This window comes from Ictidomys tridecemlineatus, chromosome 9 (assembly GCF_052094955.1).
Source record: "Ictidomys tridecemlineatus isolate mIctTri1 chromosome 9, mIctTri1.hap1, whole genome shotgun sequence".
In the NCBI taxonomy this organism is placed as follows: domain Eukaryota; kingdom Metazoa; phylum Chordata; class Mammalia; order Rodentia; family Sciuridae; genus Ictidomys; species Ictidomys tridecemlineatus.
The window spans coordinates 103635364-103653093 of record NC_135485.1 but is presented as its reverse complement, the minus strand read 5'-3'; the positions used below and the strand labels follow the sequence as shown (position 1 = coordinate 103653093).

The 17730-nt window shown below is 34.8% G+C and overlaps 1 protein-coding gene across 1 annotated transcript; it reads right to left on the bottom strand.

Moving 5' to 3' along the window:
• Positions 1–800: 800 nt before the first annotated feature.
• Positions 801–16594, bottom strand: LOC101969767 (all-trans-retinol dehydrogenase [NAD(+)] ADH4). The gene is made up of 9 exons (XM_078021885.1): positions 16469–16594; positions 15021–15122; positions 13767–13908; positions 13220–13307; positions 11374–11605; positions 7102–7362; positions 4095–4230; positions 3455–3593; positions 801–1319 (listed from the first exon to the last, which is right to left on the bottom strand). The coding sequence occupies exons 1-9, from the start codon at positions 16484–16486 to the stop codon at positions 1295–1297; spliced, it is 1143 nt and encodes a 380-aa protein (XP_077878011.1). The 5' UTR covers positions 16487–16594; the 3' UTR covers positions 801–1294.
• Between the last annotated feature and the right edge of the window lie 1136 nt (positions 16595–17730).

The following is a 17730-nucleotide window of genomic DNA, read 5'->3' as shown; positions in this document are numbered from 1 at the left end:
TTTTTCTTTTTTTTTTTTTTTATTGGTTGTTCAAAACATTACAGAGCTCAAGACATATCATCTTTCATACAGGTAGATAATTTTTAAAGAAAATGAGATTTCAGAAATTATTCCAGATTAGGATCTTGTCTTTCTTATTTGATATTATGTATCTTATCCTTTGTAACTGTCCATTGTAGTATCTATAAGTATGATAGCTTGAAAACTCCTATTTTGCTACTTTTTATATAAATCTTACTGTTAAATTTATGAATATTTTTACTTCTTATATTATTTTATTAGTAAGCAATATAAGTAACTGCTCATATTACCTTTAGCTGACTATAGAAAATAACATTAGTTAGTGAAAATTACAGATCATTGAACTGTAAAGCATTAAACATTATGTGTCATGATAATTATTAAAGATTAAATGGCAGTTATTTCAGGTAGAACTTTGAGATGGTAGATGCATTTTTTCCTTTTAAAAAATCTTTATATGCAGGGTGTGCTGGCACATGCCTTTAATCCCCCCAGCTAGAGAGGTCAAGATGGGAAGATTGTGAGTTCAAAGCCAGCCTCAGCAAAAGTGAGGTGCTAAGCAACTCAGTGAGACCTGGTCTCTAAATAAAATACAAAATTGGGCTGGGGATGTGGATTAGTGATTGAGTACCCCCTGAGTTCAATTCCCAGCACCCCCCTAAAAAAATCTTCATTATGTAGATTCTTATATCCTATAGTGTGATTATAATACATAATGATAAAGTAGGGCTAAGAGAAAAGAAATTAACAGATATTGAAAAGAAAAACTATTTAGCAGCTTATTTAAAAGAGTAGTTTATAGTTTATTCAAACACAAAAACTATTTGATAGTATTTTTTATATATGTATATAATATATAGTGATTTTTTTCCAGTAAAAATTGGTGGATTGTAGAAAATTCTTAACATAGACAAAAGTAGAGAGAACAGTATAGTGGAATTCCTTGCAGTTTGTCTACCAACTTCAAAAATTACAAATGTATGATTTTTCTTTCATTGCCCACTCTCACCTCCCCAAAACTAATTTTAAACAATTCTAAACATCACATGGTTCTATTCATGAATACTTCAGTAATCATATTATTTAACATAGGAAATTTGAATACATTTTATGGGTGTAGATGCCATACCATTTATAGCTATTTTATGTTGAGACATTAACAGAAATGTGCATTTACAGCTCATAGTTTTCTTTGGTTCATCCTATCAGGTAATATATTAATCAGACAGTTTCAGATTCAATTGAATAGTATTCCAAATTGCTCCTGGCATCTTCAAAAGGTCAGGACTGTTCGGATGCTGTTAATAACAATAAAACAATAATAAGTACAATTTACATGAAACATTTAGCCAAAGCCCACAAATAATTTTTGTCTTTTCACTTCAGGATTTGGTCTAATTTTTATAAACATTCACGTTGTAAAGTCTTATTTCTTCTATTTTGTCATTTCTCCTATTCATTGCATTAATAATGTTTTATAGATGGTATTAGAAAGTGGGGAGGCTTGGAATAGTCACTGCTCTTGGTTCTCCTATTGCCAAGGGCAAGTTGGGCATCAAAGAAGGGGGAACTTGGTGTATTGAGAGGCTACTTTCTGAGAATCTGAATGTTTTCAATCCTTAATAATTCCAACATTTGGAAATAAAGTAGGGAGATAAACCTCAAGGACAGAAAATTCTTTCTCTCAGACATTACTCTGGAGCTGTGTAGCCCTGGCAATCATTAGGGTACCATACCTAAATATTTTCTTCACTCAGGAACTGGAGGCTACATCTACCTGTGGAGGGAGAACCTCTGTGTCCTTTCCTCACTCTGAGGCAGCTTCACTGCATCTTAGCAAGCTAGTCAGTTATCATGCCCCATGCCCTTCTATCCTTTCCCTTGGTTTTGTACAGTTGGTTTGTTGGGAAAATCTGTCCTCTTGGGTGCTTCCTGTTCCCATATGGTAAGTGTGTATGGCAAGGCCCATCTTCTGCTTTTCCTGTTGCTATCTTTTCATCTGTGTGGGTGGTCAGGTGGTTTCCTCAGGCAGCCAGTGAGGGAGTAGAAAGGCCCACTCACACATGTATCCCTAGGCTTCTACTCTGCCACTAATTACTAGAGTATGGGAAGCTTGCCCATCTAATAAAGCAATGCAGCATTTTCATTTAGTTTGTGGATATATCGGTGACCAAGAACTCCAGGGTCAAGGGGTTGTGGCAGAGGAGCTGACCACCAGATTCTAAGGCTCTAAACTCCAACCCAACTCCTAACCTGAGGAATATTCCTATGGACATATTGAGATTGTGTAAGCTATTTAGGGCTTATATACTAAATTTATGTGGTGTTTTAAAAAATAATATTTATGGGGTAGTGCATGCCTGTAATTCAGTGTCTTGGGAGGCAGAGGCAGGAGGATCTAAAGTTCCAGACCAATCTGATCAACTTAGTAAGACTCTATCTCAAAATTAAAAAGACTAGGGATGGATCTCAGAGGTAGAATGTCCCTGGGTTCAATTCCCAAGACTGAAAAAACAACAAAACAAAACAAAACCCCAAAAAACTCCCTAAACACAAACCCCAACATTTTATATTTTCTTATTTTTAATTGAATTTCTTTTTGATATTTTGTGGATAACTTGTTTGTAAATTGGGGAGTTATGTCAGTGGGAATATTTTCTCAGGTTTCTTTCCCATGAAGTAGTCTGGGTCCTGATACCAAAGACCTATGCCTCCCAGCCCTTTGCTGTTTTCTCTCTTCATTTCTTCTTTATCCTGCATCTCCTCTATATCATTGCTCTTGGTGTTTTTCTCTTTGAATCTGTAGATCAAGACTGCTTGGATATTTTAACTAAAATCATTGATACTAGTCTTACCCCAACCCCTAGGAACTCATCAATTGGGACATTGTTATAAATCAATCCTTAGGCTCCAAGAAAAGGCAACACAATATAGCTAAAATTGTCAGTATCCTATAGGAGCCTCACGACAAAGCAAGAGAATGAGAGAATTGAAGCATTCATTATGTATCTGTACTGTCACTCTTCTCCCATCTCCATGGCTTCACAGATCATGAAGGGTGTGGAAGAAGCACTTTATATAAAATTGCGAAACATAATGTTTCCAGATTTAGGAATATATTGTATCATAGGGATCTAACATTAAACTATAGAAACCTCTCCTTCCAGGGATCAACCCAACTGAGTTAACATTTATTTGTGAAAGAGAAAAAAATATGTCAATTTATAACAGTACTCTATGTGGTATCAGTGTATATAATGGAAATAGAAGCCTTTATCTTTTTTTAATGACCATTATTTAATATATTTGCTAAAAGTACTAGCAAATCTAGTATTTATGACATAGAAAATCAGAAAAGACAAACCAATTATTTAAAAAAATAGAATCATCATAAAGTTTTTCTAAACACTCAATCATTTATTTGGTAATTTACCTTTTTCCTTGGTGCATCAGGTCAAATGCCTCATTGATTTTGTCAAAAGGCAGGGTATGAGTCACCAATGCATCCAGATCAAATTTCTTATTCTTGTAGTCATTAACCAGCTTTGGGACAGAATCTACACTTTTCCAACCTATAATTTGGCCAAAATGCAAATTAATAAATACATATACTTGACATGAAGAAAGTGTTTTCATCAGGGTGTTTGCTGAATGAATGAAATTATTAGGTCAGATCCATGTTGCTTCAAATGATTAAACTCTTCCCCTCCATCTTTAACTTTCTGTTCTTTTACAAAAATTTTCTTCATAAGCAAAATTCAAGACTATTTTCTATTCTAGATAAGGAACTTCCTCAATGAAATCAAAGTTTACCTTTTATTCATCTGTGTTCATTTCAATGTAACATGAATTAAATTTCAATTTGCCAATTGTAGTTTTCATATAAACTCCACTTACTTTCAGTTAATAAATAGAATAGTTTTTGTGTATTCTTTACATATATTCTAAGTACTCATTATTTAAATAATTTATTTTTATTTTCTTTCAATAATCTTTATTCTAAGAATTTTTGTACTACTATGAAGAAAATTTAGAGCTATGAAGACAGAAAAGAAAAAAACCCCAAAACTAACCACCAAAGAATGTTCCATTTATCTTGCGGCCCAATAGTAGCTCTATTGGAGAAACTTCCAATCCTTTGTCACCAAACTTTACTCCAACCACAGTACATGATCCCCAAGCTACTACTGTGCTGTCCAGGGCTGCTCTCTGAAAGTGAAACAAAGATTACCTGAGTAAGTAGAAAAGTAGTACATAAACTCCAGTGTTGATATATACAATGTTTAGGAAAAATGTTTCGAACTCTGCATACTAGCCACTGGGATTCAAGTTAATGAGGTTATACTATCATTGTAGATTGATTCTTGAAGCTGTAGTGTTGTGTTATAGATAGAACTTTCAATACAATTGTTAGCTTATCCAAAAAGAAACAAATTATTTTACTCTGTATAATACAGTAGTTAGACTGACTCTGCAATACAAATCATTGGGTATCAAGGGAAGCATACATACACAGAGTTAGGAAAGATCTAAAAATGATGTTATAAACTTTAATCAACAAGGTTTTGATAATCCACCATGAGAATTTACTAAAATATCTGTAATTCCAGGGACCTGGGCTCAAAATCTTTAAAAGTCATGAAAAGTCAGTTATTTCCTGGAGCCTAAGAAATGAGGAGTACAGAAGATCTAAAGATAGGATAAATAGGGGCTTCAGTTGTGGCTCAGTGGTAGATGGCTTGCCTAGCATGTGGGAGGCACTGGGGTTGATCCTCAGCACCACATAAAATAAATAAATAAAATAAAGGTATTCTATCCATCTGCAACTTAAAAAACAAACAAAAAGGATAGGATAAATAAAAAATGCTATTTAAAACATAGGGCAAAAGTCTTAATAGAAAATAACACTGTTCTGTTCATTAAACATTTCATCTGCTTTCCCACATTTTTTAAGCCCTCTCACAGGTAGATTTCATCCTGCCAACCATCTTTTCTCTTGTTCTAATAACCAAGATGGCCTCAAGTTGAGACTGAAGCCAGGAGTTCACATTTCCTTGATTGCTGAGTTATCACATGGAAGATGGTAGCTCAGCTCAGGAGAGTTGCTTGGACATACATTGATCTTTGCATGAGGGAAAGAGAGAACATTATTATGTTAACCTACTGCAAATTTGCAGTTAATATTAAAATGCCCAAAACTGAACATGTAAATAAGCTTCAAAGGAATATGTACTTATGAATGACCATTCCATATAGAAATCCTAAGGTAAATAGATACACAATTTTAATCTTTTGAGACTGATCCTATAGAAGAAAAGTGTAAACTTTGTACCACATGGCTTGTGGTCAACTTGATTCTGACCTTTTGGGTCAATTTTTACTTTTATAGATGTTGTAATAGGCTCCTTCACATCACTGATCACTGTATGAAAGAAGCAATCAATCTCTCTCTCCCTTCTTCCTCTCATACCAGTGATGGAAGATGCAATGATGTAGAGCTTTTGGGAAGTGTTTTGAATTTTTTTATTTGAATATGTGTTTATTTATTGTTTTGATAATTGTAAACACTTCTAAAGATTAATACTTCTACTCTCTGCATTTATTGTATGGCAGAAACATTTTTGTTTACATATACTGTATCAAAAGACGCATGGAGAGAGGAAAAGACCACAGGCACTACTGATCACCTTAAAGTAATTGTTTACTCTTTACAAGTTGACTCTTGTTTTGTTTTTGTTTTTAATGCTTTTCCTATTTCCTTTCCTACATTTTGGAACATTGCTCCAAACAAGGAATTATCCTCTATAATGATGACTTGGTTGAAATGGCACTATATGCAAATACAGGGGTTTCATTTGGTAGACAGTGATATCTTTTGGTAAGAGCTATTTTTGGTTGAATTGGCAAAACTTTCTTGAACTGTAAACTGTTATAACTTTGTAATTGTTCTCTTGGGTTCTGTAGGCTAAACTAGAGGATTAGAGATCATTAAGATCAAATTCATGTTCACACAGAGGACCAAACTCTCAACACTTGAACCTTGAGCAGCCCATTCAAATCACAGCACTTCCCAAATGCCAATACTGTCTGTCTTTGTGAGTTCACTTTTCTCTTGTGATAAGCAGCCACGATAGCATTATTTGTTGATTATTTGTAGATGTTGATTTTTCTTTTGAGTTTCCTTTTAAATGCTCAACATATTAGGCTAGAAGTAATATTTCCCAATTTCATTCTCATTCTAGTTTTTTTATTCCTAAAAGATAATTTGGGGGGTTTCTTAATTTTTAATTAGCTAAAGAAATGCCCCTTACCCCAGCCAGCCAGCCACAGTGGCACATGCCTGTAATCCCAGTGACTTGGAAGGCTGAGGCAAGAGGATCTCTGGTTCAAGGCTAGCCTGGGAAACGAATAAGAGCTTGTTCCAAAATAAAAAGATTTTAAGAGGGGCTGGATATGTAGCCGAGTGCCGAGTGGTAGAGAGCCCCTGGATTCAATCACCAGTACTGCCAAAAAAGGAAAAAAAAAAAAAAGAAAAGAAAAATACCCTCTTTGACTATTAAGTCAAATAAAATGAGGTAAACAGCCAACCAGTGCCGCAGTCTGGCTGGGCACAATTCAGGAGCCACTTGTCAAAAGAAACAAACTTTATTTTTAGAACTACACACGCCAAACAAAACAGCTCCTCAGGAAAACCCCTCAGAGCCCAACTGCCCCCACCAGCTTCTCACAAGCCTCTCCCTCAACCACAAGCCTCACCACCTCCCACAATCCTCCTGCTCTTGAGGCTGATTGGCTGGGTCGTGTGGACGGAGCCAAAAAAGTCCCCCAATGAGCAGCTTTGTGGTCTGAAAGGGCAGGGAAACAGCCCAATGAGCATTACCACAGAGGAGCCAATCAGCTAGATGTTTCTGGGGCCACTGTGAGCCAATCATCAGCCGGCAGCTGGAAGTTTGCTGGCAGCTGGAAGTTTTCTGGGGCCCCTTTGGCTGTGGCTCTCAACAAACCAGAACATACAGGCAATATATGAAGAATTTCAGTGTCTATAAATTTGAATATATCTGAGGAAAAAAATATACATACCATAGTTTGAGATCCTCCTGCACAATCAATGGCAAAATCCACACCACCATTGGTCAATTCAGTGATGACCTCCTGAACGGGTTTATCCAGGTCTCTAGGATTGAGGCAGTCAGTGGCTCCTAGGGCTTTGGCCTTTGCAAACTTTTCACTATTGATGTCGATAGCTATGATTCTGGAAGCTCCTGCTATTTTACAACCAATTACAGCAGAAAGACCTACACCTCCTAGGCCAAAAACAGCACAAGTAGAACCAGGTGTGACCTGTAGGTAGAGACACTGTTAAAGAAGCTAGTCCTGCAACGTGTGATGCCTGTAATCCCAGTGACTTGGATAGCTGAGGCAGGAGGATCCAAGTATGAGGCAAGCCCCAGCAACTTAGCAAGACCCTTAGTAACTTAGTGAGACCCCATCTCAAAAAATTAGAATGGCTGGGGATGTAGCTAAGCGGTAAAGCACTCCTGGTTTAATCCCCAGTAAATAATAATAATAATAATAATAATAATAATAATAATAATATAAATAAAGCAGTTGTCCTATATTTTTTTCTTTTGAAGGAGAGGGTGAGATGAATATTCAGACATATGAATAAAAGACTGCCTGTTGTAAGGTATATATGTTGCCAACGGAAAAAAAAATGGCAATGTGAAAATAATGCATTTCTACTTAAATTTGGAGAATTATTTAAAATCTATTAAGGTTATCAGTGCATAAGAGACTAACCCAAGTGGAAATAATTCCCTTGTTTTACTTTTCCTTTAATATTGTCAGAACAAAATTCAAAACCCCAGACATTCTAAACTGTTTTATTTTTTTCTTCTTAAATTGGATTACAGGTCATTTGACATCTATATTTCTAATAAATCTAATTTAGCTTTATTAACACTATAGTTTTCAAGGATCACTAATACTTTTTAAAATGTGAATTGACTCACTTGATCATTCTAAGTTGTTAATTCATTTAAATGGAATTGAAGTCCAAATATCTTTGCATGGCATTGAAGGATCTTTGCTCTCTGACCTCTGTTTACATTCCAGTTCCATCTCCATGATATTCCCATTACAACACCCACAACAAATCATTGCACTTTCCTCTCCTCTTGCCTTATTTTCTGCTGTTCCTTCAGCCTGATGTACTTTTGATCTTAATTTCCTCTAATTAAAACCTATTCCTAGGCCGGGGATATAGCTCAGTTAGTAGAGTGCTTTCCTCACATGCACAAGGCCCTGGGTTCAATCCCCAGCATCACACACACATACCAAAACAACAACAACAACAACAACAAAAACTTAACCTGTACTTCTATTTCTGATATAAGCATATTTCTTCATGAAAATTTTCTTAATTCTTCATCTAGAAATAGTGCCTATCCTATTGCTTTTCCTTTCACAAAAAAACGTATATTGAATATGTCATGAATAATTATGTGTATATGTGTTTCTTTAAAGACTAAGTTTTTTTTAAAAGGCAGAGACTTTTTAATCTTCTCCATTATTTTCTAAGAGTGTCTTCTCTGTGTTGAGTCTTGAATAAATGCTTGTTACATTGAATTAAATGAGCAATACACAAAATGGTAAGAAAAGATGCTATAACTGGTATATTTATTCTACTTACTAGTATAGAATATAGAGAGATGCTTAATTAATATTTCCCAAAGAGGATGGCAAGCTGTTAGGATTAAATCATAGCCCCCCCCTCTTCCAAAAAAAGAAGAGAGAGAGAGAGAGAGAAAGAGAAAATATGTCCTAGAGAAATTTTTAACACCTTTTAAGTTGGAAACAAAATAAGTAACCGAGAGGACAAATATCACTTGCTTTAATTTATGCAATGAGGAAATGACAGTCTATTTAATAAATGGTGCTGGGAAAACTTATATCCATATATAGAAAATGAGAGTAGATCCTTATTTTATACCATATACAAACATCAATTCAAAATGAATTAAAGATTAAAACGTTAAGACCTGAAAATGTAACACTACGAGAAAAAAAAATATAGGGAAAAATCTTCATGTCAGTGGTCGAGGCAATGATTTCTTGCGTGTAACTAAAAAGTACAGGAAATAAGACAACTGAGATCACATCAAACTTAAATACTTCTGTGCATCCACAGATACAACCAACAGAGTGAAGAGACAAGCTATGAAATGGGAGAGTATTTCTGCAAGTCATACATCTGATTAGGTGTTAATCCCAAAAATTTATAAGGAACTCAAACAATTTACTAGTAAGAAAACAAGAAACCCAATTAAAAAAACAGGTAAAGGACAGAGATAATTCTCAAAAGAGAAACATATATGCCAAAAGAAGACATATAGGTATGTTAAAAATTAGCTTGAAACCTCTATCAGAAAAATGCAAAAAGCCACAATGTGCTATTTTCTTGCATCTGTTAATATTGTTCTTATCAAAAAGACAAAAGAGGGATGGGGTTGTGGCTCAGCAGTAGAGTGCTTGCATTGCATGTGTGAGGCACTGGGTTCCATTCTCAGCACCACATATAAATAAAAAATAAAGGCCCATCAACAACTAAAATAAATAAATAAATTTAAAAAAAGACAAAAGATAACAAATGTTGGCATAAATGTGGAGAAAAAAAAAACCTTGCACAGTGTTGGTGGAAATGTAAGTTAGTATATCCATTATAGAAAACAGAATGGAGATTCCTCAAAAAATTAAAGAATAGAACTACCATACGATCTAGTAAAACTACCTCTGAATATATATAAAGGAAATGAAATTAGTATATTGAAGAGGTAGCTGCACTCCTATATCCATTGCTGTGTTACTCACAATAGACAGGTTATGGAATCCAGCTAAGTGCCCATGAACAAATGAATGAATAAAGAAAATGTGGTCTATATACACAATGGAATACTATTCAGTCTTAAGAAGGCAATCCTGTCCTTTGTGACAACATGGATGAACCTGGAGGACACTATGCTATGCAAAAGAAGTCAGTACAGAAAGACAAGTAACACACAATCTTACTAGAGATGGAATCTAAAACAATTGACCTCCTAAAAGTGGAGAGCAGAATGGTGGTTTACCAGAGCCCGGGAGGAGGAGGGATGAGGAACTGGGGAGATGTTGGTCAAAGAACACAATATTTGGTTAGGAGAAATAAATTGTAGGACATGGTATTGATAAATAATAATGTATGTTTGAAAATTGTTAAGAGAGCACATTTTAATTTTCACCACAAGAAAAAAGCAAATCATGTGATGGATATGTTAGTTAGCTTGATTTAATCATATCACTATGTATGAATATATTAGGACATTACATTTTGTCACAAATATGATTTTTATTAAATAAAATAATTTAATAAAGTAAATAATTAAGAGAAATCTGCAGAGTTAATAGCTCTTAAGAAGAACTGATATCTAAAGGGAGACAGCCTGAGGGAGATTGGGGAGTCTACTCTGCTATACTGGTGCAACCCAGGTGGAAAGGCCCAGAGACCTCAGTGAGTAAAACCTGAGGACTCAGCGTGGGGCCCTGGGAATTGTGAAGAGTGCAAAGGGCGAAAAAGAGTCACTGTAGCCCACTGAGGGATTTATTTAGGGAGAAAAGAAACAATGCAAGAGGAGGGAAAACAGATTTGTTTGTTGTTTAGAAAGACCACATTGGCTGCATTTTGCAGTTTTGAGTTAACGGGTGAAGACTGAAATAAGAAGGCCTTGCTTGAAGTCTCTCTGGTCTGTAGTTTAAATAGCCTTGTAAAATTTTAAAATTCTAACATGTGATTCCAGGGACACATCTTGCCACCCTCAGGACTGCTACCAGAGACACTCTTTTGAAGCCATGAAGGGATAGGATGAGAGGCAGAGATAAGTTATTCTTGATTGACAGAGAAAAATCTACAGCATCAGGGAGAAGGTAGAGGTGGCTGGAGAAAGGTGGTTGAGGGTTTCTATAGTTTCTGTTGCCCTTTGGGTCAAGTGTCCCAGGATGAGCATTTATATTTATGAAACATATTTAAACAGGATGTATTTAAATCAGGGCTAGTCTTTCATCAAATATTCTGATATTATATGTAACACGTAGTAGGTGCCAACTATATGCTGGCTATTAGACCAGATGTTGTACATATGTAATATAATTTAATTATCTATATAAGTATTTGTAGTAGATATTATCCTTGGGAATTAAATAACTTGCTTAAAGTCACAGGTAATAAATGACATAGCCAGCATTTGAAGATAATTAATTCTATGTCCTTCCTATCATATTGTAACATCTGTTTTACACAATCTGTGTTTAACAATTTACCTTGGCAGTGTTGATTGCAGCCCCATAGCCAGATGAAAATCCACATCCAATCAGACAAACTCTCTCTAAGTTTGCATCGTCATCTATTTTGGCAAGATTGACGTCTGACACCACCGTGTACTGAGAGAATGAACTGACTCCTATGAAGTGGTAAATTGATTTTCCTTTGCAGGTAAACCTGCTGGTTTTGTCTTCCATTAGTTCTTGATCAATAATAGGAGTTTCAAAATTCCTGAGAGAGAGAGAGAGAGAGAGAGAGAGAGAGAGAGAGAGAGAGAGAGAGAGGGAGAGAGAAGGAGAAAGTAAATGGGACGGACCATTTCCCAACAAAAAATGTTGGGTGTTTTTATTTGTTAATGGCAATTTTATGGAGTTAAGATGGAAAAATTGAGAAAATAACTTGTCACTTTTCACATTAACATATAGTCTGTTAGAAGTATTTTAAAGGTAAGAACAAACTTTCATTAAATGCAAGGGCTGTATGTATACTAGCTCATACATTTTTTTATTACAGAAAATTCAAATAGATACGAAAGTAGAATAGCATACTGAACTCCCACGTACCCATCTTCCAACTTCAGTGACTATCAACTCAAAGGGCAATCCATTCTCATCTATTACTCCTCCACAATCTGTAACTCTCTCCCTGCCTTGGACTATTTTGAAGCAAATCTCAGACATCACCATTTTCATCTATATAGAAATATTTCAGTATGTATCTCTAAAAGATTCTTTTTTTTTCTTTCTTTGTGAGATTTTTTTCTTTTTGTGTGTGTGGGTGGTACTGGGGATTGAATCCAGGGATGTCTTACTGTTGAGCCCCATACTCAACTCTTTTTATTTTTTAAAATTTTGAGTCAAGGTCTTGCTAAGTTGTTGGGGCTGCCCTTGAACTTGTGATCCTCCTGCCTCAGCTACTGGAATTACTGGCATGGGCCATGTCTCCTGGTTTTTCTCAGATTCTTTTAGGTCCACATATTGAATTTGGTTGACATGTATCTTGAATCTCTTTTAATTTGTAGATTCTTTCCTCTCCTCTTTTTTTCTTTTTCTTTTTTTTTTTGCAATTTGTTTGTTGTAACTGAGTCATTTGTTCTATAGAAATTTCCTCTTAGTGGATTTTGCCAATCACATTCATGAAATCTGGTTTAACATCTTTCTCTGTTTTTGTTTTTCTTTCTAAATAAGCATTTAAAAAATATAAATGCTTGATGGGATTCAGGTTTTATAGTTTTGTGGAAATACTTCAAAGGTGGTATAATGCATTTCATCTGGAGGGACATAATTTCTGATCATCTCTTTTTGTGATATTATAATTTATGATCATTGTCTAAATCCTTTATTTCATCGAAACTTTGCAAAATAGTATAATTCTTTGAATATATTTCACAATTTTACAAAGCATCTGATATTATCATCCCTATTTTATAGGTAAGATAATCAAGGCACAATAAAACATCTTTAGAGTGGTATCATTTTAACTTCTTAAATAACCAGTTTCAATCATCATTAAGGAAAAATGAATCCTATAGTCTCAGTAAAATACAGAGTAAGATTTAGATTCTCCAGCCATTGCCATTTTCACTTTTATATTATATTCCATTGTGTTACTACCTTATTGATGGACATTCATGCTGCTTTCAGTCGATTGCTATTATAAACAATGTTGCAAGGAACATTCTAGCATATGTCTCTTAGTATGCATTTGGAATAGTGTCTTGTTTATACCTATAAGTGGAATTAGGGGGCAGGATTGCTTCTCTTCAGCTCCATTTGGGTGTTGTCAATGTGTTGCCCCAAATATTCATGCCAATGTGTACTCTCATTACCAGTGTATAAAGCTTACCTGAGTTTTCCACAAAGATTTGTGAGAGGACTCAGACAGAACTTGCATTTTTTACATTGAGGTGCAAAGAATGGAATGACTTTGTCACCTAGAAAGAAAGGCCACATATTGGATAGTGCCTAAAGATGATACTTGTAAATAGTTTACTGCAGATGAATCAGTGGAAAACACCATTTATATAGTATAAATTTTATCTTCAACTGAAAGTACAGGTAGCTCTTAAGTGCATTCTCTTAAGTTTTTTATATACTGTCTTTTTTAAAAAAAAGTTCTTATGAATCAACTAACAAATCCACATGGGTATTATCAGGTACAGAGTTCTGTCAGAGATGGTGCTATTAGTGCAACTCTCTATAGCATGACTATTTTTTATTACATTTCCAAATATTCTGCACAGAACAGAACATCCTTGTATATCAGAGAAGCTGAATCACATGGGCTATGTGAAATTACCATACACACACACACACACACACACACACACACACACACACACATACACAAAACACTGATATTTTTATTTAATTGGAATCAGAAATTAAAATACCTGCTTTGAAGTTGGTGACTCCTGGCCCAACACTTTCCACTATTCCTGCACACTCATGGCCAAGGATCACTGGAAAAAGAGCCTCCTTAAACTTAGGGTCAATAATGTGGGCATCAGTATGGCATATGGAAGTGGCGATTACCTATAAAGCAATCACAGACTTGAGTGGTGTTTCTGCAGTTATATTATTGGATTAGATATTATATATTATTTTAAGCCCAATGTCATATTGAAGCATTACAACACTACTATAACAATAAAATTGTTACATTTTAAGAAAAAAGAATGAATAAAAACTATACGAGATTAGATTCTTTTCCTCCTATAAAGCACTTGTGTTTTCTACCTTTCATTGTCAGAAAGATCACAAAAAGAGATAGGATTGGGGGCTGGGGATGTGGCTCAAGTGGTAGCACACTCCATGTATGAGGCACTGGGTTCGATTCTCAGCACAACATAAAAACAAAATAAAGATATTGTGTCCACCAAAAAAAAAAAAAAAAAAAAAAAGAGAGAGATAGGATTGGTGATTACTATCTCCAGGAGAGGAAAAAGCAAATGTAATAGGTATAAGTAATTATTAGGCAGAGGGAATGGAGGGAATGTGGGTTTCTATGGCTTGTTCAAGTTTTGTTGAGATTGTATGCAAGGTAATAAATATTTTATAGTTAAAAGACAGACATTTTTATAATTAATTATCAATGTATCTTGTATAATTCTTTAGGATCTGTCCATGAGGCTATCCCATTCATTTTCACATATGTAATGTGAAAAAAATGGAGATCATGTCCAACTATGCCAACTGTGACATTGTTCTTTGTTCTTCTCTCTGATGACCCATTCCTGCCATTCCTCTGGGCACCTAGGCTCTCATAATGCCCAGGACATTTCTCAAGGGTTTCCTTCTTCCTTGCTTTGGGTCTCTCTTTTTTTAAAAAAACACTTTCCAATAATTGGTAATTGAATAATAAAAAGTAAAGTAATTCTAAGCCAAAGCGAATTCTTTTGTCTGATTAAGGGTTGACAATCAAGATTAAGATTGTTCAACTAAATTTTAAGTCATCATCAAAAATTACAAAAATGATCAATAATTTATCCTTCTTGGGGATAATGCCCATTTTTATGTGGACCTAAAAATACAACTCCTCCACAGTGAAAACAAGACTCTCAGTCAGACCATTATAGGACATAACCGAAAGAAATGGAGCACTTTGTGCTGAGAGTCCCTTTCAGGCAGGGAAAGGCCCCACTCACCTGAATTCGAACTTCATGGGCCTTCGGGGGAGCTACTTCAATCTCTTCAATGCAAAGGGGCTTGTCTGTTTCCCAGGCAATGGCTGCTTTGCATTTAATAACCTGAAAGAGAGAAAGGAGGAAGAGAGAGAGAGAGAGAGAGAGAGAGAGAGAGAGAGAGAGAGAGAGAGAGAGAGAGAGAGAGAGAGAGAGAGGACACGGGATGTTGTGGGGATAAAAACAGTGTGCTGATACCATATTTTTATGAAAAACAGTTGAGGTGTTAATGGTTGGATATTATATTTAATTAATTTATTTTTATTTTTAAGACAAGGAAACTTAATTGAACCTATTAAATTCTACATTATACTCATTACACTTTTTTATTAAAAAAAAACAGGTGTGATAAGATTAACCCTAATGCTTTTATTTTTTTTCCTTAACAAAGAAGATACATTTATAGTCTTTAAAAGGTTTGGTAGATAGCCAATAAGTATTTGTTGAATGAACCATTTGTAACCTGCTCTGAATTACCTGAGTCTTCATTGTTAGAACACAGATGTGTTTTATATGTTTATGACTTAAGTGTGGTCACAAGACCAGCAGTTATTCACATTATCTGGGAAAACTCTTCAGAGAAGACAGTCCTGCCCAAATCTACTAAATTGAAATCTGCATTTGAACAAAATCCCTAGGTGATTCATTAAAAGTTGGAAAAGTGAGGCTCACAAAATTACTAAATTTATTAGTAGGCTATAGTTAAAAAAAATTTTGTCTCTTTGCAATAATTTGGGTAAACAGGTTTGAAAAGAAATTTAAACATTTAGGATTCTATAATCCCAGGATTAAAATTTTTTTCTAGCATCAAATTCTATTTTTATTTCAAATATAAGTAACATTTAAAGAAACGAACTTATAAACCTCCATTCTAACTACTATTTTAAAATAATTTTCTCAATCTTTGACCATTTTAAGATCTGTTTTCAATAGTTTCATATGACCTAGAATTATGTTTATAAATATCATTAATTTTATTACAAATTAAATATATATTAATACCAGGAAGTTTCAAAATGCAAAAAAGGAAAAATTCATCTCTACTTTTATTACTCACTTTATGCTTTTGATGTAAATCCCTTTGAGTATCCCAAATGTGTTCATGGTATATATAGTGTTTTGTAATCTTTCTTCTACCAATTAATATTGTTTTATGGCTATAGTATAGTTACTTAAACTTATATTTTTCTGGCATTTAAGTAATATTTAATTGAGTACCCTTCTAGAAAACATTTTGGCAAATTATCAGTTATTTCCTTAGAATAAGTTTCTAGCATAGGAACCACTCATATTCTTTTATTCAACTTTAAATGCTGTGCTCTGGGAGTAATACCTGAAGTAAGCCTCTTTTAGCAAATACACAAGGACACAAAAAAGCACACACTGAAATAAGATGTAGCTTATTTACTTACTTTCCCCTTGGTGCCCATTTTTCTTGCAAAGTTTGCCTTGGAAATTTCTTTCTGACTTAATAAGACCTTGTCCTCTATGCAGCGCGCTCTGTGCCCATGTATTATGAAATCTTTGAATAAATATCTTTGCTGCTGTTCCAGTCTCCAATCATTTTCATTCTATTTTATTGCTTCATAGCTCTGCCTATCTCTCACCAACTGACTTTTGCTGTCACATTGTAGCTGTAAATTTGTTGTTATTAGACAGTCCAAGACTTTGTTTGTTATTTTTTTCTTTTATGGCAAAATATAAAATAGAGAAACATGCATTAAACACATAAGGATGAGTTAAAAATAATTATTAAATAAAGGACTTTTCTACTGCCCTGAAACTTCCCTTTTACCCCTTATTCTTCACAACCTGGATAATCTTTTCCTTGCCTATTTTATGGTTTTACTATATATCTATGCTTCCCTATATAAGTTTTATCTATTAAAATTATATGAACAGAATCATAATGTATGTATTCTTTCATGTATTTTTTTCCTCTGTGAGATTCATTCACATTGCCTGTACTTGTAATTTATTCACATTACTGTAGAAACCCCCCCTGCATGAATTGACCATAATTTATTCATCCGCTTTCTTTTCTGTTTTTTCCCCCTTTCCACTTTTGTGCTTATGATAACTTAGTGGTTACATAAAAATTCTTTTCATGTATCCTATTGCACATGTATTTGAGTTTTCTTAGGGAAAATTTAGGATGATATTCAGCCCACATATACTAGTAAGGATGCCATCTTAAAATATTAAAATACTTATGTTCAGGTTGCTAAAAAGGCATCACCTCAGACCACCAAGATCCCCTCCACCTCTGTTGTGATCTGGGGAACCCTGTTTAATCACTGCTAGGGAGCTGCTCTCATTGTTCCTCCTGGCATGTGAGACTATCAAATCCCCCCAATGGTTCTGGGTCTCAGACTGACTCAGGAACACCATAATTCCTGAAACCACAGTGCCCTTCTGACTTCCTGGGGTTGTGACCACTCATGATGTGGGCCACAACTCCCCCGGAACTCCACTCATATGGCTATTATGAGAAATGGGGTGTCTTGTACTGTTGGATAAATCTTTGGATTGGGTGTGGAATTATTGGATCTTCAACTTTGACACTCAAGGCCAAAGAGATTTACAAAGTAACTTCACTAACCATCAACAGTATAGGAGAATTCTCATTATTCTACATCTTCACCCATGCTTACAATTACCACACTTTAAAAGT